Source organism: Bombina bombina, chromosome 6 (assembly GCF_027579735.1).
Source record: "Bombina bombina isolate aBomBom1 chromosome 6, aBomBom1.pri, whole genome shotgun sequence".
NCBI classification, from domain to species: domain Eukaryota; kingdom Metazoa; phylum Chordata; class Amphibia; order Anura; family Bombinatoridae; genus Bombina; species Bombina bombina.
Window position 1 is genome coordinate 153,009,579 of NC_069504.1, and position 23,500 is coordinate 153,033,078.

At 37.2% G+C, this 23,500-nt stretch overlaps 1 protein-coding gene across 1 annotated transcript in view; it reads right to left on the bottom strand.

The window, feature by feature from the left end:
• MAPK12 (mitogen-activated protein kinase 12) overlaps positions 1–23,500 on the bottom strand; it is a 170,198-nt gene that overhangs the window by 129,871 nt on the left and 16,827 nt on the right. The window contains exon 2 of the mRNA XM_053716642.1: positions 11,192–11,321. Coding sequence (XP_053572617.1) covers positions 11,192–11,321 — 130 coding nt within the window. The remainder of the gene's footprint in view (positions 1–11,191; positions 11,322–23,500) is intronic.

The window sequence follows — 23,500 nt, forward strand, 5'->3', positions numbered from 1 at the left end:
CCAGACAGCTCCCCAACCTGAAAGACTTGTATCTGTTGTGATTACAGTCCAGGTTGGACGAACAAAAGAAGCCCCTTGAACTATACGATGGTGATCTAACCACCAAGTCAGAGAAAGTCGAACATTGGGATTTAAAGATATTAATTGTGATAGCCTTGTATAATCCCTGCACCATTGATTCAGCATACAAAGTTGAAGAGGTCTCATATGAAAACGAGCAAAGGAGATCGCGCCCGATGCTGCAGTCATGAGATCTAAAACTTCCATGCACATAGCCACTGAAGGGAATGATTGAGACAGAAGGTTTTGACAAGCTGAAACCAATTTAATTTGTCTCTTTTCTGTTAGAGACAGAGTCATGAACACTGAATCTATCTAAAAACCTAAAAAGGTGACTCTTGTCTGAGGAATCAAGGAACTTTTCGGTAAATTGATCCTCCAACCATGTCTTTGAAGAAACAACACTAGTTGATTCGTCAGAATGTAAAAAGAGTGAGCTAGTACCAAAATATCGTCCAAATAAGGAAACACCACAATACCCTGTTCTCTGATTACAGAGAGTAGGGCACTGAGAACCTTCGAAAAAATTATTGGAACTGTCGCTAGGCCAAATGGAAGAGCGACAAATTGTTAATGCTTGTCTAGAAAAGAGAATTTCAGAAACCGATAATGGTCTGGGTGAATCAGAATATGAAGCTATTCATCCTGTAAGTCTATCATGGACATATAATGACCTTGCTAAACAAAAGGCAGAATAGTCCTTATCGTCACTATTTTGAAAGTTGGCACTCTTACAAAACAGAATCTGCCCAAATGTTTTGGAAACATTTTAATCTGCCCCCCACCAGCTGAGCTGGAATGAGGGCCACACATTCATACAGACTTGGGGGCTGGCTTTGGTTTCTTAAAAGTCTTGGATTTATTCCAACTTGAAGAAGGTTTCCAATTGGAACCAGATTCTTTAGGGGAAGGATTGGTTTTCTGTTCCTTATTCTGTCGAAAAGAACAAAAATGAATAGAATCTTTATATTTACCCTTAGATCTTTTATCCTGAGGGAAAAAAAAAAACTCCCTTTCCTCCAGTGACAGTTGAAATAATTGATTCCAAATGAGAACCAAATAAATTAATTGTTACCTTGGAAAGAAAGAGAAAGTAATCTTGACCAGGGATAGGCACAGACAAAGGCTGTGGTGACATTTTCCAAAGTACAGACTTTAATGAAGGACACCAAGGTACATTTGAAATTAAAAACATTATTTTATAGTGCTTGGTGTTATTATACTAATGCAGATACCACTGATCCTATAACCAGCCCTCCTCTGGCTATACCCATGTGCCAGTGTCACTACTGTGTCAATATATAGTGCTGGGTGTTATTATACAGATGCAGAGACACATCCAGTATTTCACTCAGGCTTTAGTTATTTCATAACTTATCACCAAATATCGCTAGCAGTGTCTTGACAAACCACTAACTTTATTCACACTACATATTTTTTCTTATTCCTATTATTCAATCAAAACATATACTAAGGTTGTGGCGGACACTGCAAGGGCTAGTCACTGACACCAGTGTCCGGGTACGGACACCTTGCCTATCCCTGATCTAGACTTAGATACCATGTCAGCATTCCAATATTTGAGCCACAAAGCTCTTCTAGCTAAAATAGCTAAAGACAGATTTAACATCAATTTTGATGATATCAAAAATAGCATCACAGATAAAATTATTAGCATGTTGAAGCAAGCTAACAATGCTAGACAAATCAGGATCTGTTTCCTGTTGCGCTAAGCTTTCCAACTAAAAAGTTGATGCAGCTGCAACATTAGCCATAGATATAGCAGGCCTAAGAATATAGCCAGAAAATAAATAAGCTTTTCTTAAATAAGATTCAAGTTTCCTATCTAAAGGATCCTTAAAAGAAGTACTATATTCCATAGGAATAGTAGTACGTTTGGCAAGAGTAGAAATAGCCCCATCAACTTTGGGGATTTTTTCCCAAAACTCCAATCTAGCTGCTGGCAAAAGATACAACTTTTTAAACCTAGAAGAAGGAATAAAAGTAGTACCAGGCCTATCCCAATCTTTTGAAATCATATCAGAAATAGCATCAGGAACTGGAAAAACCTCTGGAGTAACCACAGGAGGTTTATAAACATAATTTAAACACTAGTTTTAGTATCAAGAGGACTAGATTCCTCAATATCCAAAGTAATCAACACCTCTTAACAAGGAACGTATATACTCCATCTTAAAGAGATAAGTAGATTTGTCAGTGTCAATATCCGAGGTAGGATCTTCTGAATCAGATAGATGCTCATCAGAGGAGAATAATTCAGTATGTTGTCGGTCATTTGAAAATTCATCAACTTTATGAGAAGTTTTAAAAGACCTTTTACGTTTATTAGAAGGCGGAATAGCAGACAAAGCCTTCTGAATCGCATCAGCAATAAAATCTTTTATATTCACAAGGATATCATGTACATTAGATGTTGAAGGAATAACAGGCATTGTACTAGTATGGATGGATACATTCTCTGCATGTAAAAGCTTATCATGACAACTGTTACATACTACAGCTCGAGTTATAATCTCCGCTAACTTACAACAGATACACTTAGCTTTGGTAGAACTGTTATCAGGAAGCAGGGTTCCAACAGTTGTTTCTGAGACGGGATCAGATTGAGACATCTTGCAAAATGTAAGAGAAAAAAACAAAATATAAAAGCAAAATTATCAATTTCCTTATATGGCAGTTTCAGGAATGAGAAAAAAAATGCAAACAGAATAGCCCTCTGAGCATAAAAAAAAGGCAAGTGGCATATAGGAAGTGGGGTTTAAATAATTAAATTATTTTGCGCCAAGTATGACGCAAAACAAAAAAATTCCAACACCTGGAAATGACAACTCGCGTCATGGCAGACGCAACCTTGTGCAAGGAAACCTGGCGTCAACTAAGATGCCAGAAATTATGAATTTGCGTCACCGAAAGTACCTTTGCGGCAAAAATAATGGCGCAATAAATATCAGCATTTTGCCCGCAAAATTTTATGAAAAAAAACAATTTGAAGAAAAGACTATACCCCAGGTAAGAAAAAATAACTTCCTAAATATGTTTCCCAATTTTGAAACTGATAGTTTGCAAAAGGAAATATACATAAACCTGACTCATGGCAAATATAAGTACAATACATATATTTAAAACTTTACATTAATACATAAAGTGCCAAACCATAGCGGAGAGTGTCTTAAGTAATGAAAACATACTTACCGAAAGACACCCATCCACATATAGCAGATAACTGTTTCAGTACTGGTTTGGCTATCAGTAGAGGTAATGAAATATGAGAGTATATCGTCGATCTGAAAAGGGGAGGTAGGAGATTAATCTCTACGACCGATAGAGAACCTATGAAAAGATTTCCCGTGAGGAAAACCATAGAATCAATAGGTGATACTCCCTTCACATCCCTCTGACAAACACTGTACTCAGAGGAATCGGGCTTCAAAATGCTGAGAAGCGTATATCACAGAAGAAAATTAAGCACAAACTTACTTCCCCACCTCCATAGGGAGGCAAACTTTGTAAAACTGAATTGTGGGTGTGGTGAGGGGTGTATTTATAGGCATTTTGAGGTTTGGGAAACTTTGCCCCTCCAGGTAGGATTGTATATCCCATACGTCACTAGCTCATGGACTCTTGCTAATTACATGAAAGAAATATTTTTAATAATTATCCTGCTTTAAAATTTTGCTACGGTTTGCAAACCAAGTGTCCCATTTTCTCTCGATGGACATAAATAGTTGCAATTCATAACCAAATTTTATGGGATTCCATTTCTTAGCTTCACAGTTTAGCTCTTCTTGAATAGTTGATACGTGCAGATATCCATTTATTAATACAATCTAAAAAGCTGAGCTGTGGTGTAAGAAATGTACTACTGGTATGAAACTCTTGCAAAAAGAATGAAAACCAAATTCAGTTGGTTTTAAAGAAACTACAAACCAGTTATAAAATCAGATGTGACATCATAGCTTCAGATAACCCAGATTAAAGGCTAAAAGTTTAATGTTATGAATATGAAACTGTCTATTCTCATTTCACTAAAGTTATTACAACAGAGTTTTGTTTTATGAGTCAAAAGAAAAGAAAGTGAAACTTATTAAGGACACGTATCCCACATAGTGATTTATGTCAATAGATACTACTTGGCTAGTTAACCATTTGTTCACCACTGCAATTTAGCTATAGGATTGCGGATTTACAGGGAGTGCAGAATTATTAGGCAAGTTGTATTTTTGAGGATTAATTTTATTATTGAACAACAACCATGTTCTCAATGAACCCAAAAAACTCATTAATATCAAAGCTGAATAGTTTTGGAAGTAGTTTTTAGTTTGTTTTTAGTTATAGCTATTTTAGGGGGATATCTGTGTGTGCAGGTGACTATTACTGTGCATAATTATTAGGCAACTTAACAAAAAACAAATATATACCCATTTCAATTATTTATTTTTACCAGTGAAACCAATATAACATCTCAACATTCACAAATATACATTTCTGACATTCAAAAACAAAACAAAAACAAATCAGTGACCAATATAGCCACCTTTCTTTGCAAGGACACTCAAAAGCCTGCCATCCATGGATTCTGTCAGTGTTTTGATCTGTTCACCATCAACATTGCGTGTAGCAGCAACCACAGCCTCCCAGACACTGTTCAGAGAGGTGTACTGTTTTCCCTCCTTGTAAATCTCACATTTGATGATGGACCACAGGTTCTCAATGGGGTTCAGATCAGGTGAACAAGGAGGCCATGTCATTAGATTTTCTTCTTTTATACCCTTTCTTGCCAGCCACGCTGTGGAGTACTTGGACGCGTGTGATGGAGCATTGTCCTGCATGAAAACCATGTTTTTCTTGAAGGATGCAGACTCCTTCCTGTACCACTGCTTGAAGAAGGTGTCTTCCAGAAACTGGCAGTAGGACTGGGAGTTGAGCTTGACTCCATCCTCAACCTGAAAAGGCCCCACAAGCTCATCTTTGATGATACCAGCCCAAACCAGTACTCCACCTCCACCTTGCTGGCGTCTGAGTCGGACTGGAGCTCTCTGCCCTTTACCAATCCAGCCACTGGCCCATCAAGACTCACTCTCATTTCATCAGTCCATAAAACCTTAGAAAAATCAGTCTTGAGATATTTCTTGGCCCAGTCTTGACGTTTCAGCTTGCGTGTCTTGTTCAGTGGTGGTCGTCTTTCAGCCTTTCTTACCTTGGCCATGTCTCTGAGTATTGCACACCTTGTGCTTTTGGGCACTCCAGTGATGTTGCAGCTCTGAAATATGGCCAAACTGGTGGCAAGTGGCATCTTGGCAGCTGCACGCTTGACTTTTCTCAGTTCATGGGCAGATATTTTGCGCCTTGGTTTTTCCACACGCTTCTTGCGACCCTGTTGACTATTTTGAATGAAACGCTTGATTGTTCGATGATCACGCTTCAGAAGCTTTGCAATTTTAAGAGTGCTGCATCCCTCTGCAAGATATCTCACTATTTTTGACTTTTCTGAGCCTGTCAAGTCCTTCTTTTGACCCATTTTGCCAAAGGAAAGGAAGTTGCCTAATAATTATGCACACCTGATATAGGGTGTTGATGTCATTAGACCACACCCCTTATCATTACAGAGATGCACATCACCTAATATGCTTAATTGGTAGTAGGCTTTCGAGCCTATACAGCTTGGAGTAAGACAACATGCAGAAAGAGGATGATGTGGTCAAAATAATCATTTGCCTAATAATTCTGCACTCCCTGTATAAACACCTAATCTTGGTAGTAAACAATTGTTTATTTGTAAAATAGATTTTTTTTTCTTTTTTTGTTTTAAATGTTCATTTTATCATATTTTATATAATATATTCAATAAATAAAGATGAAAAGCAGAATCATCTAATACAATTGCATATATTCTTTTTAAAGAGTATTCTACTTCAAAAATGCTAATCAAATCACAGAACACATTTTTGGAAATTTCTCAAAATTGTTTAATTCTACAACTTGGAAGCCTGGAAAACAAAATTTTTGGCTTTCTTACGGCTAGATTTGGAGTTTTGTCGGTAAGGACCCGCGTAGCTAACGCCGGCTTTTTTCTGGCCGCACCATAAAAATAACTCTGGTATTGAGAGTCCACATAAAGGCTGCGTTAGGCTCCAAAAAAGGAGCGTAGAGCATATTTAACGCAGCTTCAACTCTCAATACCAGAGTTGCTTACGGACGCGGCCAGCCTCAAAAATAGTGCTCGTGCACGATTCCCCCATAGGAAACAATGGGGCTGTTTGAGCTGAAAAAAACCTAACACCTGCAAAAAAGCCGCATTCAGCTCCTAACGCAGCACCATTGTTTGCTATGGGGAAACACTTCCTACGTCTGCACCTAACACCCTAACATGTACCCCGAGTCTAAACACCCCTAACCTTACACTTATTAACCCCTATTCTGCCACCCCCGCTATTGCTGACCCCTGCATATTATTATTAACCCCTAATCTGCCGCTCCGTAAACCGCCGCTACTTACATTATCCCTATGTACCCCTAATCTGCTGCCCCTAACACCGCAGACCCCTATATTATATTTATTAACCCCTAATCTGCCCCCCTCAACGTCGCCTCCACTTATTAACCCCTAATCTGCCGACCGGACCTGAGCGCTACTATAATAAAGTTATTAACCCCTAATCCGCCTCACTAACCCTATAATAAATAGTATTAACCCCTAATCTGCCCTCCCTAACATCGCCGACACCTAACTTCAATTATTAACCCCTAATCTGCCGACTGGAGCTCACCGCTATTCTAATAAATGTATTAACCCCTAAAGCTAAGTCTAACCCTAACACTAACACCCCCCTAAATTAAATATAATTTTAATCTAACGAAATTAATTATCTCTTATTAAATAAATTATTCCTATTTAAAGCTAAATACTTACCTGTAAAATAAATCCTAATATAGCTACAATATAAATTATAATTATATTATAGCTATTTTAGGATTAATATTTATTTTACAGGTAACTTTGTAATTATTTTAACCATGTACAATAGCTATTAAATAGTTAACTATTTAATAGTTACCTAGTTAAAATAATAACAAAATTACCTGTAAAATAAATCCTAACCTAAGTTACAATTAAACCTAACACTACACTATCATTAAATTAATTAATTAAATTAAATATCTACAATTACCTAAAATTAAACCTAACACTACACTATCAATACATTAATTAAATACAATATCTACAAATAACTACAATGAAATAAACTAAAGAACAAAAAATAAAAAAGAACTAAGTTACAAAAAATAAAAAAATATTTACAAACATAAGGAAAATCTTACAACAATTTTAAACTAATTACACCTACTCTAAGCCCCCCAAAATAAAAAATGCCCTACCCTATTCTAAATTACTAAAGTTCAAAGCTCTTTTACCTTACCAGCCCTGAACAGGGTCCTTTGCGGGGCATGCCCCAAAGAATTCAGCTCTTTTGCCTGAAAAAAAAAAAAAAAAAAAAAAAAAAAAAACCATACAATACCCCCCCCCCAACATTACAACCCACCACCCACATACCCCTAATCTAACCCAAACCCCCCTTAAATAAACCTAACACTAAGCCCCTGAAGATCTTCCTACCTTGTCTTCACCTCACCGGGTATCACACCGATCCGTCCTGGCTCCGATATCTTCATCCAACCCAAGAGGGGGCTAGACATCCATCATCCGATGGCTGAAGAAGTCCAGAAGAGGGTCCAAAGTCTTCTTCCTATCGGGGAAGAAGAGTAGATCCGGACCGGCAACCATCTTCTTCCAAGCGGCATCTTCTATCTTCATCCGATGAGGACCGGCTCCATCCTGAAGACCTCCACCGCGGACCCATCTTCATCCGGCGACGTCCAACTGAAGAATGACGGTTCCTTTAAGGGACGTCATCCAAGATGGCATCCCTTGAATTCCGATTGGCTGATAGGATTCTATCAGCCAATCGGAATTAAGGTAGGAATATTCTGATTGGCTGATGGAATCAGCCAATCAGAATCAAGTTCAATCCGATTGGCTGATCCAATCAGATTGAGCTCGCATTCTATTGGCTGTTCCGGTGGAGGTCTTCAGGACGGAGCCGGTCCTCATCGGATGAAGATAGAAGATGCCGCTTGGAAGAAGATGGTTGCCGGTCCAGATCTACTCTTCTTCCCGGATAGGATGAAGACTTTGGACCCTCTTCTGGACTTCTTCAGCCATCGGATGATGGATGTCTAGCCCCCTCTTGGGTTGGATGAAGATATCGGAGCCAGGACGGATCGGTGTGATACCCGGTGAGGTGAAGACAAGGTAGGAAGATCTTCAGGGGCTTAGTGTTAGGTTTATTTAAGGGGGGTTTGGGTTAGATTAGGGGTATGTGGGTTGTAATGTTGGGGGGGGGGTAGGATGAAGACTTTGGAGCCTCTTCTGGACCTCTTCAGCCACCGGATGATGGATCGCCAGCCCCCGCTTGGGTTGGATGAAGATTTTGGAGCCTGGACCGATCGGTGATACCCGGTGAGGTGAAGACAAGGTAGGATGATCTTCAGGGGCTTAGTGTTAGGTTTATTTAAGGGGGGTTTGGGTTAGATTAGGGGTATGTGGGTGGTGGGTTGTAATGTTGGGGGGGGTATTGTATGTTTTTTTTTTTACAGGCAAAAGAGCTGAACTTCTTGGGGCATGGTAAGGTAAAAGAGCTTTGAACTTTAGTAATTTAGAATAGGGTAGGGCATTTTTTATTTTGGGGGGCTTTGTTATTTTATTAGGGGGCTTAGAGTAGGTGTAATTAGTTTAAAATTGTTGTAATATTTTTCTTATGTTTGTAAATATTTTTTTATTTTTTATACTTTAGTTAGTTTATTTCATTGTAGTTATTTGTAGGTATTGTATTTAATTAATGTATTGATAGTGTAGTGTTAGGTTTAATTGTAGATAATTGTAGGTATTTTATTTAATTAATTTAATGATAGTATAGTGTTAGGTTTAATTGTAACTTAGGTTAGGATTTATTTCACAGGTAATTTTGTAATTATTTTAACTATTTTAGCTATTAAATAGTTCTTAACTATTTAATAGCTATTGTACCTGGTTAAAATAAATACAAAGTTACCTGTAAAATAAATATTAATCCTAAAATAGCTATAATATAATTATAATTTATATTGTAGCTATATTAGGATTTATTTTACAGGTAAGTATTTAGCTTTAAATAGGAATAATTTATTTAATAAGAGTTAATTAATTTTGTTAGATTTAAATTATATTTAAGTTAGGGGGGTGTTAGTGTTAGGGTTAGACTTAGCTTTAGGGGTTAATACATTTATTAGAATAGCGGTGAGCTCCGGTCGGCAGATTAGGGGTTAATAATTGAAGTTAGGTGTCGGCGATGTTAGGGAGGGCAGATTAGGGGTTAATACTATTTATTATAGGGTTAGTGAGGCGGATTAGGGGTTAATAACTTTATTATAGTAGCGGTGCGGTCCGCTCGGCAGACTAGGGGTTAATAAGTGTAGGCAGATGGAGGCGACGTTGAGGGGGGGCAGATTAGGGGTTAATAAATATAATATAGGGGTACATAAGGATAACTTAAGTAGCGGCGCTTTGCGGTTGGCAGATTAGGGGTTAATTATTGTAGGTAGCTGGCTGAGACGTTGTGGGGGGCAGGTTAGGGGTTAATAAATATAATATAGGGGTCGGCGGTGTTAGGGGCAGCAGATTAGGGGTACATAAGGATAACGTAGGTGGCGGTCGGCAGATTAGGGGTTAAAAAAATGTAATCGAGTGGCGGCGATGTGGGGGGGCCTCGGTTTAGAGGTACATAGGTAGTTTATGGGTGTTAGTGTACTTTAGAGCACAGTAGTTAAGAGCTTTATGAACCGGCGTTAGCCCAGAAAGCTCTTAACTACTGACTTTTTTCTGCGGCTGGAGTTTTGTCGTTAGATTTCTAACGCTCACTTCAGACACGACTCTAAATACCGGAGTTAGAAAAATCCCATTGAAAAGATAGGATATGCAATTGACGTAAGGGGATCTGCGGTATGGAAAAGTCGCGGCTGAAAAGTGAGCGTTAGACCCTTTTTTGAGTGACTCCAAATACCGGAGGTAGCCTAAAACCAGCATTAGGAGCCTCTAACGCTGGTTTTCACGGCTACCGCCCAACTCTAAATCTAGCCGTTTAACATTTAAAATGTTATGTGTAAACTTTTTATTTTTTAAGTTCTTAAGCAAGCTCAGTTAACGTGTTAAACCAGAATATTTAAAAAATAAAATAAAAAAATTATAGTTCCAATGACAATAAACAGTCCATTGAACTCTATTAAATAAAATTGGTTATGTAATTAATCATCATTGGTTTGCACATTTTGGTAGTGCACAGAGTACACTTCAGCACTTTCAAGATGAAAAACTCAATTTATAACGTTTTTAAACAATGACTAGTAATAGATAAAATGAAGGAAGGTGTTCTAATGTTTTTAAACTGGTAGTTGCAAAACTTTATCTTTTATAAACTATAATTTTGCTCTACGGCTATTAGTAGAAATTAGTTTCACATGCCTCTTTAAAACTGGTTTCCCAATGACTTGTTATACCAGTTGCAGCTTTATATAATACTCCTTTAGGTCTATTTTTGTATATGAAATGCCTGTTTTTTTCTCTTATAAACCGCAATAAATGCAAATGGGCTGAGCTTGCAGGGAGAGCACCCCTCCTTATCTTATCACTCTGTAAACACAAATGTGTCCTTATCTTATTTGTCTGTATATACAATGTCCAATAATAAAAATTGAATATTAACATTTTAGGACTGCTTTTTCCTATCCCCCACTGGAAGTGTAATTTATTCCGCTGGCTTCCTACAAAGCTTTTCTGTAGCCATTAATGCAGCACATACATTTCCAGTATAGGTAGTATATTCAGCATGCAAAAACAGCAACAGCTGCTTCAATTGACAAAATAAAATGTAAAAGGAGCGATTTGTAAACAATTTAATACACTCAGCGGGTAAAATTGATCATTGTGAGCACATTAAATGGGGAGAATTTTTGACAGTACACTGTACCTTTAAGAATGACACAAAGTATGATCAGTCAGGCTCATTTGCTTACTTACATTTTCATGGGTCATGTGTTTCAGAAGCCTCAACTCCCTGTAAGCTCGTTTGGCAAACAACTCAGATTGAAAGGGACGATACAGCTTCTTGATAGCTACCTTTGTTCCAATCCTGTTGTCAATGGCAGAGCTAGAAAAAAACAAAAAAAATGCTTGGACATTATATTAAAAGGGACATTGTACCCTAGATTTTTCCTTTGCATAAATTGTTTAATAGATTATCCATTCATATAGCCCACCTGGGAGTGTTATTAAAATGAAGCAAAACTATACATTTTTACAAAAACATTGTGCTGATTTTTAGACTCCTAACCAAGCCTCAAAGTTTTACATGTACACCGATGTCTACAGAGTCCTGAGGCTTTTGTTTGTTTAATCTGTCTTTTCATATGCAGGGAAGGGGGGGGGGGGGGGTCACCTGTTCTCGTTTCCTTAGCCCTTTTTATTGGGTGTCCCAGACTAACCTCATCAACAGTGATAAACTGGTCACTCCTAAGGTTTTTTTTTTTGGTTTTTTTTAAGTTTTAGACTTTATTTTTAGAGAATATATATTCTCTTATTTACAGTAGTGTCTATTATGTGCAGCTATATGACAATTGGTGTAAAATAATGACATTTTCACTAAACATTTTTATTTTTAGAAATTAACAAACCTATACAGATATTGGCATTATTACAGCAATCCAAACCAAACTAACACAGAATCTATGAGTATATGTACAGGTTATGTTGCAGGGCGAGCAGAATTTGTTTGGGTGATGTCCCTCCTGGTCAGTGACGTGCAGTGACGTCAGAGGCTGGTGAGGCAGTGGCAGGATACGCCTTCATTCTTTAGATATCCTTTGTTGAAGAAATAGCAATGCACATGGGTGAGCCAATCACATGAGGTATCTATGAGCAGCCACCAATCAGCAGCTACTGAGCATATTTAGATATGATTTTCAACAAAGGACATCAAAATAATGAAGAAAATTAGATATTAGATGTAAATTGGAAAGTTATTTAAATTTGCATATGGGTTTCATATGGGTTTCATGTCCCTTTAAATGGTGTCTTGGAAAACTGGTCAACTTAGTAAACATCTGATTTTAGTCTAAAAGGATTGTAACAGAAACTCTTGCCAGATAACACAATGCTTGCTCTGATTATGAGATCTAGAAATCCATGCCCATTAAAATATGTTTAAAACATACATTTTACTTTAATGCTGCAAATTATGCTTATAGATTCTTTCATTACATAAGGGATGAGAGTCAGAGGGGGAGGAAGAGAGACAGAGAGAGAAAGAGACCATGGGGGAGAACAACACATAAGGAGAGAGATGGATAGATAGAGTGAGACACACACACACACACACAATGGGGGGGGGGGGGGGGGAGAGGGACCACAGCATTTTAAAGTAATAAAACAGCAGAGCTACAGAGAGTTCAGAAAATTAGTCTATAATTTAGTGTGAAGTACAGAGGCAAGCTGCTAAGTTAGTGGGTGTAAAGTTTGAGTAAACAAAATACAAAAACGGTCCTTTGCTGTAAAAGAGTAAAAAAAACACTAAACCACATTCATTAAATTATCATTTTCACTAACAGAATCCCTATCAGTAAAATCTTACTTTAATAAGATGTGGGTGAAACACTGCTCTCTGTGCCTCTCTCCTGCTCTGGAAGGATTCAGGAAGTGACAGTGGCACATTCCACTGCACTTAAAGGGGAAGAACAGAACTCTCTTTTTTACTTTAGCAAAGCTGGCAGCTTCACAGGACAGCAACAAAATATATGAAAGTTGTTTTTTTTCCGTTTTTGTTTTGTTTTATATGATTTAACATCCAGCCCCAACACTATATTCCACTTACTAATGCCTCTCGCTAGATTGGTTCAGCCCAAATAGGACTGCCTCAAATAAGCAGTTAATGGGCCATGCAATGATCTTAACCACTTGCATCCAGTAGATGGCGCAGCATGTTGTGTAATGGTGGGCAGACCTGCTTGTGCCTCTTCATTGCACAACATATAGCTGTGAGAAAAAAAAATGCTGGGAAAAAAAAATTACAATTTTTTTTTTTTAAAGCCAATAAAAAAATATATATTTTTGCCCATATGAGAGGTGAAGCACTGCCTCACCTGCCTCTAGTGACTGCACATCACTGCTCCTGGTCCCCATAATCGGCTTCATTTTTTTGGATGAAATAGACTTTCTGGATCTATTCAGTGGATCTTATCATTTGGATGTATTGCTGTAACGTTTGTATCTATTTTTAATGACTTTTGTAACTTGCTTCTTTTTTTAAATTGTATGAATTGTACTTTTTTATTGTATCAATTTTGGATGTCCAAAGCTTGCCGATACTACGCTTGCCTGAGCAAGCCTGAATTTTGTGTGACAGTTTATTACATTTTTCCAAAACCTTGCATTTATATTAGTTTAATATTAATAGATATTTTTGCTTCAACAACCATTATTTTCACTCTGCCATTTGTGTTACTGATTAAGCCACACCTGTGTAGCGCATAGTATATTATCTTGTAAAAGAGAATATTCACTTCTTGTCACATTTGTTGGGAAAATAGGGATTCCTCCTTTTTTGGTTCTTTGCTTTTGGTAACGCTACAGCGCAAGTATCTTTGTTTTTACTTCAGAAATGGAAAAAATAAAACCACCACCATTTTCAGAGGTAAATTTAAAGGGACACTGAACTCAATTTTTTTTCTTTTGTAATTCAGAAAGAGCATGCAATTTAAGCAACTTTCTAATTTACTCCTATTATCAATTTTTCTTTGTTCTCTTGCTATCATTATTTGAAAAAGAAGGCATCTAAGCTTTTTTTTGGTTTCAGTACTCTGGACAGCACTTTTTTATTGGTGGATGAATTTGTCCACCAATCAGCAAGGACAACCCAGGTTGTTCACCCAAAATGGGCCGGCATCTGAACTTATATTCTTGCATTTCAAATAAAGATACCAAGAGAATGAAGAAAATTTGATAATAGGAGTAAATTAGAAAGTTGCTTAAAATTTCATGCTCAATCTGAATCACGAAAGACAAATTTTGGGTACAGTGTCCCTTTAAGGAAAAGCAGGCAAGAAGTAAATAGGGTGCATATCTTGTTTCAGCTCTATTTTTGATCATGTGTGCATACACAGTAAGAAATATTTTAAAACACTGGAGGAACATTCCAGCAAAGCTATTCTCTGGTTCTATATCCCATAATAGTTTATGTTTAAAACCTAGCAATACTTTATAGCAACTCTGCGATTGTAAACAAGTCCACCAATGCAAATCTGAGAGCGCACACAGCCCCCTATTAGTACAAATGCTCTGTATACGTGCTTGAAAGACAAACAAGTATAATATTTAGAGATGGAACATCCATTTCAAAATATCCCCAGAATTACTGAATGGTTTTACTTGCTAGTAGCATACTTAAAAACCGCTCTCTTTTTAATATGTCAAATAATGTTAATGTTCACTAAAGGTCACTAGAACACAAGTAACAAAAGAACTGCAACCAAGAATGTATGTGAAGTATATGAAATTATCCCATCATTCCACTTTGCATGCAAGGAACAAGACAACAGTCTCACTGTCGTGTTTTGTTGGTTGACGTGCCAGGGTTCTCCCTACATGAATTTGTTACAGGAAGCATTCACTGGTAAAAAGATGAAGACTCTGTATTTGTTAGAGAAGATTGAAAAATGTCATGCAAGGTCATGCTGGCAAGAAAGCAATCCCGGAAACCAGATCAAATATTGTTTTGTAAATGTGTTACAGTCAGGTCAAGTATAAATTTGTATTGACTGTTTTTACAATTATCATTGGGAAAAAAGTCCTCATCATTCTGTCTATAGCCTAGACAGGGCTTCTGTCTGACTATATCCCAATACAGCAGACTCATAAGATTTATTGCAATGCCATTATACTTCAGATGGAACAGAAATACCTTTATTATGCTCATCGTGTATATGAAAGACTATGCTGACATTTTTATTGCCAGAATAAATACAAAATAAAAGCTGTTTACATTTAAATTTCAAATCACGCCAGTATTGGAAATATGCTCTGACAGCAGGGATAGAGCAGAAGCAACAATGCCGCATGATCTTGCATCATTGGGAGGTCTGTTATAACAATTAGCAGGAATTACCAGCCAATGAGCAACAGTAGGAAGTTACCCATCAGCCAATGAGCAACAGTAGGAAGTTACCTATCAGAAAATGACAACGCTGTTTAAGTTTCAATTTATGACTAAAAACTGTGTTTACTCCACAATGTTTCCATACAAAAAAAGAAAGATATATTATTCAATGTGTTTAGATGTTGCTTTTCCATATGGATGACAGAAATGTTTATGTATTTATTTATAAAGTGCAGTGTCCTTATAAACTCCAGTATGTATATTTTCAAGAGCTCACAATCTTCACAAAAACGTACAAATTATATACACATACCCATATACATACATACAGCACTTTGTGGGGCTGAAATTCAACCTCCTAGGAATTTGAAAGAGTGCTGTAAAAAAAAAAATATTATATATATATATATATATATATATATATATATATATATATATATATATATATATACACACACACACACACACACACACATATATACATACACACACACAGTATATATAACTTTTGTACTGAATAAAGATGGATTTTTTTTTTATTTTATTTTTATAAAATACAGATCTCATCTCTTCACTTAAGCTGGCGATTCAGTGCTTTAATGCTTCTTTTCATAGACAGATGGCTATGGTATCGGAAACACCCCAGATGCACTGAATCAATACCTTATCTCACACATGCAGGCAATTTCTTCTATACTGAAGAGAAAACATAATACATACGTTATCATGCAGTCTAGAGCTGACCAGAAGTGAACCTCTTTTTTTATCGCCAAAACCTATTTAGGGCTAGATTACAAGTGGCTGGTTGCTTGCAGTAGCAATTAGCGCTCAGAAAATCAACCAGAGGTCAGACCTCTGGTTCATTTTCTAAATGTCCCCAAATTTAAGTGTATCAAAAAAATAAAAAATTATTAGCATCTTTATTTTTTAATTTTTAATAAAGTAACTGTATTATGCAGTTACATACATACGTGTGTTAATATGTGTATATACACATATTAACACAAATATATATATATATATATATATATATATATATATATATATATATATATATATATTTTATTAATATTTGCGACTTACCCCCTTTGCTGTGCTAGTTCTCATGCCGTGTCTCACGGCATGAGAACGAGACTCTCATTGGAGTCTATAGAAGCATGCTCTTGGTCGCGTTAACATTGCACCTAACTTGTAATACCAGCGCACATTTGCATGTGCTAGTATTACAAAGTGGAGTGCAAATATCGCATTAACGAAAGCAAGATTTTGCACTCCACTTACAATCTGGTCCTTAATGTGCACCCCACTCCACTGATTTTACCAACCACCTGGCTAAATGTTAAGCCAATATCAAAGTTAAACTTATAAGCCAATATATTTTTCCAAAGTTTGTTGCACATATTACCATAAAATCAATGTTAAATATCGCGTAACCCCTTAATGACCGCAACGTACCATGTACGTTGCTGGTGGTTAAGGGTTTATACCCTCTCCTCCTTCCTGCCGGTGAGACCGCGTTATTAAAAACTCAATCCCAATGGAAAGACCAGCAGCATACAAGGTACATCGCTGGTCCTTAAGGGGTTAAGCAATATTTCTAAAAAAAACAGAAAATTTTTATATTTTGCAAAGTATTACACTGCCCCCAAACGCCTACTTAAAAACGCCACTTGGAAGGCAACATTTTCTGTGGATTACACTGTATGCTTCTTGGTCTGATTCTCTAGATACCTTGATTTAGGTCATTTTTTTTAACATGTTCGTTTTGAACAAATTTCAACTTAAAATATTCATTTTGAGCTACAGTGCAGTTAATTGCCATTTTTATTTATCTGAAGCTATAATCAGCTTTAGCTTTGTTATTCTTAAAAGGGACACTCAGGTCAAATTAAATTTTCATGATTCAGATACAGCATGTAATTTTAAACAACTTTCCAATTTACTTCCATTAAAAAAAAAAAAAATGTGCACAGTCTTTTATATTTACACTTTAAGTCACCGGCTCCTACTGAGCATGTGCAAGAATTCACAGACTATACGTATATGCATTTGTGATTGGCTGATTGCTAAATTTTCTTTTTTGTTTTCTTTTGTTTTTGCTTGTTCAAGTTTTCGGTAATGCAAACAAAATAAGGAAAATGCAATTTTTGTTATTTTCTTTGATTCTTCTAAAAACAAATGTACGTCTATTAAAACAATATTTCCACAAGACCTCATTACCTAATGTGGTGCTCCAGCTATTTAATATTAAACAGACAATCCAAAAATTTCCTTTCATGATTCACACACAGAGCAAAATGTAATTTTGAAATAAAAATTAAATTTTAAATTAGGCGGTTACACTAAAGCAAATAGCTCTATTGCAATGTGTTGCTGGAGAATAAATAAATGTTTAAAGTTTTAGAATATGGTGCAGCAGTTGAAAATTGCATTGCAAATTAGCTGCAGACAAAAAAAAGAAATTTTGTTTTTAAAATCTCTTGTGAATAAAATGGTTTTCTTTTCTCTTGGTTTAACATCACAAGGTAGAAATGTAGTAATAAAAAGGTGCATTGCTCACAAGAACATCTTACAGCAGTCACAGCTTTGCAGACTGGGAAAGGCTAGGGGGCAGGGTTGAAAAAATCTCTGATTGATAGTCAATAAATGCACTGCTGCTTTGCAAAGCTGCTCTAAATTTGACAGTTCTCTTCAAACAGCACTTTGCTTTGGATGCACTGTGTTAATAAAAACTTACATAGTGCAGCCAGAGCACAGCTTTGTTTGAAGGGAACAGTCTAATGTGGAGAAATGCTGCAAAGTGAAAATTCTAACAGTTCCTGCATGTGTCCCATTCTAGAAGCTGTCCAGCTAGCTTATCTCCCTTGTTGGCAATCCTCAGCATCAACAAGGACTGATAGGATCTCCCACATTCAGTAATGGTTTAAATCCGGTGTATAACCCTCAATGGGAAAGATACAGCTTCCATGCTCTCACACCACCTCCGTGTGTGGACTAAACAGCAAATGTCATACCAAATTTCAAACATTAGCTGACTATATTAAAAGCTTAAAAACACATCCAAATCTCAAAACACATTTCTCTGTCTTTTCACCGTTTCATCAGGTGAGTAAAAGAACTAAATACTGAACTTTATAAGAGTCAGACAGCATCCCCTGGTCCACAAGGTGTATGTGTGCAATCACCTCTGACATCATCATGACGTATCATTGTTACCATTCAAACACAGACCGGTGTTATATCCTGGTGCTGAAAGTAAATGTGCATGGAGCCCATGGGACAATAACCACAGTATTTTAAAAAAAAAAAAAAAACACCCCAAAAAAAAAAACACCCCAAAAAACAAAACAAAAAAAAACACCTGTATAAACCATGAGTATGTAATATGACCGTTCTAATCTTAACGAGATTGCCATCATGAGATAGACAGTCATAGGTTATTGAAATCAAAAGTAATGACAGTCCAAATACTAAAACTATCTTATCCCCACACTAAAGGCTTATATAAAAATAAAACCATAACTATATATAATAATACAAAATAAATGTGTGCAACAAAAGATATCAAGTGATAATGTAGGTGATGATTCAAAGAAAGTGTTAGGAAGGCTCAGTATAAGAGCCAAGCAACAGAATCACCCAACTCACAACAAGTGAACAGATATATATTCTAATAGACAAAAAATTATTTAAAACTAATATACAATATTATAAACATTACTAATCATCAAGGTTATGCAATATTAGATCTACTATACAGTATATGTGTGTGTCTCAAGTTAAAAACAAACAAAAAAACAAACACACACACACACACCTTCCATGAGATAGGAAATGGAATACAGAACCAGGATTTAATTGTCTTCTGGTTACAATGCCCAATAGGTGAACATTTTTTTCCATCACATGTGAAAAGCAGGTTGATCAAACTGTACAAATCTATATAACAAAAAAAGAAAACACAGTTGCTTCATACTAAAAAATAAAACGTCAGAGATTACAACCTTGGATTCAGACACACATTCATTACACGCAGGAGCAGTAGATTAGAAAAAAAAACAGCTTTTTATCTGTTACTTGTTATATATGTTCAAGTACAAATATCTCCATGCTTTCACATACTGACACACATTGGACCAATATGATTTGGTAAATACTAGTCTAAACAAGGACCCTGCACGTAATATACACTGTTGCAGTTTGGCAGCTGTGTTTATTATATTTGCAACAAAATACATTTTTATTATAAAATGATACAAAGCAAGTGGAACTGAAAAAGTAAAGCGCATGTACATTTTACCCTTTGTATAAACAGATCACGAAAGTTAGCAATATTTTAGGTGAAGTTTAATTTATCAGCTCCAGCACTCCAGCCACCCACTTTAAAAGTTTTTTTTTTTTTTCTCTAATCAGCGTTCTAACTACAAAAAAAAAAAAAAAGTGTGAGTGCCCTATGGCTAGAGTGCCGATTCGAGATCGGTTCAAAACTGTTAGCTCACAAAAATAGAATTACTTTAGAAGTGAACGGCCGGAGCGCAGGGATGGGCCGCCACCAGGGGGTGACAGGGGTGACTTCTGTCAGGGGCCCTCTGGGCCAGGGGGCCCCATGAGGCAAGCACAACTATTATAAAAAAATATATATATATTTTTTTTAATTTTGGCAGCCACCAGAGGGTGTTACAGCAGAATGCTATTGAGCACGGGAAATATCATTACAAATAATAAAGCATTAGCATTCAAGAGGATTTCTGAGTGTGCACTAAACCACTATGCATAGTGTGAGACAGACTTTGCACTTCAGTTTGTACAGTGTGTGTCTGAGTCAGACGACAGATCACTTTCATTTGCAGAGGAGGTAGGACTTACTTCGTAAATGTTTTTTTTATTTCTTTGTGCAATTTCAGATTGTAACTTCAGTGTGGTAGTTGTATGGTGGGGCCAGGGGTCCATAAAAACAATTTTTTTTTTTAGCAATATGCAGAAATGTATTTATTATTTGAAGATGCTTTAGAAATTCTATATTTAAAAACATGCAGAAATGCTTCCTCAATAAACAAATGGTAGGTGCCCTTTTGGCAGATATTATTAAAAAAAGAAATAATAATAATAATAATAATAATAATAATAATAATAATAATAATAATAATATATATATATATATATATATATATATAATTTTTTTCCAATAACATTCCAGTTTACTACCCCATTATGCAAGGACTTTCCAGATGCCCAGATGCCAGGAGGCATTTCATCTAAGATTTTTACATCTGCATAAAATGTTATACTCTCAGGCTAAGATTGCTCAGTGTTTGAAATGAGAGGTTAACTTAACACACTTCTGTTTACACTACAGCTGACTTAATTTTGAAATACATACAAACAAGCCTAAATCCTGCATTTAACCAGATCTAAAATGATATGAGACTGAGTACCACAGCTTATGGTTCCACCAAGACCATATAGGAGTACAGCATTTTCAAAATCCATAAGCACAGCTAACAGATCGGAACATTTGTACACCAGATTTGAAGAGGATCTCTTGGTTGGGGAAAATGGAGGGGGGGACCCCAAACATATAGTACTTTTCTTCATCTAACCATTCTGACAGATCATTATTGTACAATTTTGAATTCACAGAAGTATTGTTGTTTGCACATTTAAAAAAGTGCTCTTAATTTCTGCAATTTTTTTTCATCATGCATGTCCAGGGATAGGCACAGACAAAGGCTGTGGCGCACATTTTCCAAAGTACAGACCTTAGTGAAGGACACCAAGGTACATTTGTAATTAAAAACATTTTATAGTGCTTTGTGTTATTATACTGATGCAGATACCACTGACCCTATAACCAGCCCTTGTCTGGCAATACCCATATGCCAGTGTCACTACTGCGTCTTTGTATAGAGCTGGGTGTTATTATACAGATACACAAAGTATTTCACTCCGGCTTTATTTATTCCATAACTTATCACCCAATATTGCTAGCAGTCTCTTGACAAGCTACTAACTTTATTCACACTACTTATTATATTTATTCCTGTTATTTAATCAGATAGAAAATATATACTAAGGTTGTGGTGGACACTGCAAGGGCTAGTCATGGACACCAGTGTCCGTGTACGGACCTTTGCCTATCCCTGTGCATGTCACACACTGTTGATTTAGGGGATGGCAATGTGCAGAAATTTTACCTCCTGGGAGTGTTTCTGTGGGTGTCTGTGTTTCTGTCTTTGTGCTTTTGTTGGTGTCTCTATGAGTGTGTAATTTTTTTCTGTGGGTCTCTCTGTGATGGTGTGTGTGTGTATTTCTTTGTGCATTTTCTGTGGAGGCCTCTGTGAGGGTGTGTGAGAATGTAAGTATACACACACACCTGTTTTCTGTGGATGTCTGAGGGTGTGGGCATATGTCCATGTGCATTTTCTGTGGATGTCTCTGTGAGAGTGTGTGCATATGTCCATGTGCATTTTCTGTGGGTGTCTCTGTGAGGGTGTGTGCATATGTCCATGTGCATTTTCTGTGGGTGTCTCTGTGAGGGTGTGTGCATATGTCCATGTGCATTTTCTGTGGGTGTCTCTGTGAGGGTGTGTGCATATGTCCATGTGCATTTTCTGTGGGTGTCTCTGTGAGGGTGTGTGCATATGTCCATGTGCATTTTCTGTGGGTGTCTCTGTGAGGGTGTGTGCATATGTCCATGTGCATTTTCTGTGGGTGTCTCTGTGAGGGTGTGTGCATATGTCCATGTGCATTTTCTGTGGGTGTCTCTGTGAGGGTGTGTGCATATGTCCATGTGCATTTTCTGTGGGTGTCTCTGTGAGGGTGTGTGCATATGTCCATGTGCATTTTCTGTGGGTGTCTCTGTGAGGGTGTGTGCATATGTCCATGTGCATTTTCTGTGGGTGTCTCTGTGAGGGTGTGTGCATATGTCCATGTGCATTTTCTGTGGGTGTCTCTGTGAGGGTGTGTGCATATGTCCATGTGCATTTTCTGTGGGTGTCTCTGTGAGGGTGTGTGCATATGTCCATGTGCATTTTCTGTGGGTGTCTCTGTGAGGGTGTGTGCATATGTCCATGTGCATTTTCTGTGGGTGTCTCTGTGAGGGTGTGTGCATATGTCCATGTGCATTTTCTGTGGGTGTCTCTGTGAGGGTGTGTGCATATGTCCATGTGCATTTTCTGTGGGTGTCTCTGTGAGGGTGTGTGCATATGTCTTGGCGTTTTCTGTGGGTGTCTCTGTGATGATGTGTGCATATGTCTGTTTTCTGTGGGTGCCTGTGTGAGGGGGCATGTATGTACGTCTGTCTGTGTTTTGTGTATGTGGCGTGTGTGTGGCGCGTGCGTATGACGGCATAAAAGGAAAGTTATGATGATACAACAGTACTTGTGTCCCTCTAAATATGTCCCAAATATATGAGTCTCTCACCCGGTAGTCCCGAGACCTCTCCGCTCGCCTCTGTGTCCTTCCGATGCACCTCCAATTCCTTGCTTGTAAGTCAACAGCTCCCGGACTCCTGTCCGTCCACTCCACGCATATTAAGCGTTCTCCGTACCCTTACGCCAGTGGTGACGTCACTTCCTTGACGACCAGTGTATAGCTGGATCACTATGGGCGGAATGGGTCTCAAGGGACTCTGTATTATCTTCCCCGCTTGATGTCCACAGCTCTTATTAATGTTCACAAGTACTTGCATAATCCCAACATAATGTACTGCATGTATCCATAAGAGTCCTGATGACACTTGATGGTAAAAAAATTGAGTTAGAGAGTTATTAAGCTCCAATGTTTGTATTTGGTTTTAGGGACTATGAATACGGCATTTAGCCGAAACATGTTAGTCTGTAGTATTTAGGGTACAATACGAAGATAGGAGATATATACACTGACTGCCTTGTTTTCTATACTTACTACTGATTATTCACATATTTCTACTGACTTTGAGACTGATGAGACCTTTCCGGAAGTCACCAATCCACCACTTAACCTTTAAATTATTGTTTAGGCAGTTCAGGGCCCTTCCTTTCAGCCACTGTATGCTGTTATCATATAGTTTGCATCTTCCTTGATAAAAAGATAATCAGAACTCCATATTTTGTCTTGTAAATCTCATTTTTTGACAAAACTGTAGTCTAACTCATTATTTGTCAGGTCAATGTAAACAAGTGCTGAGTGTGTGTGGGTCT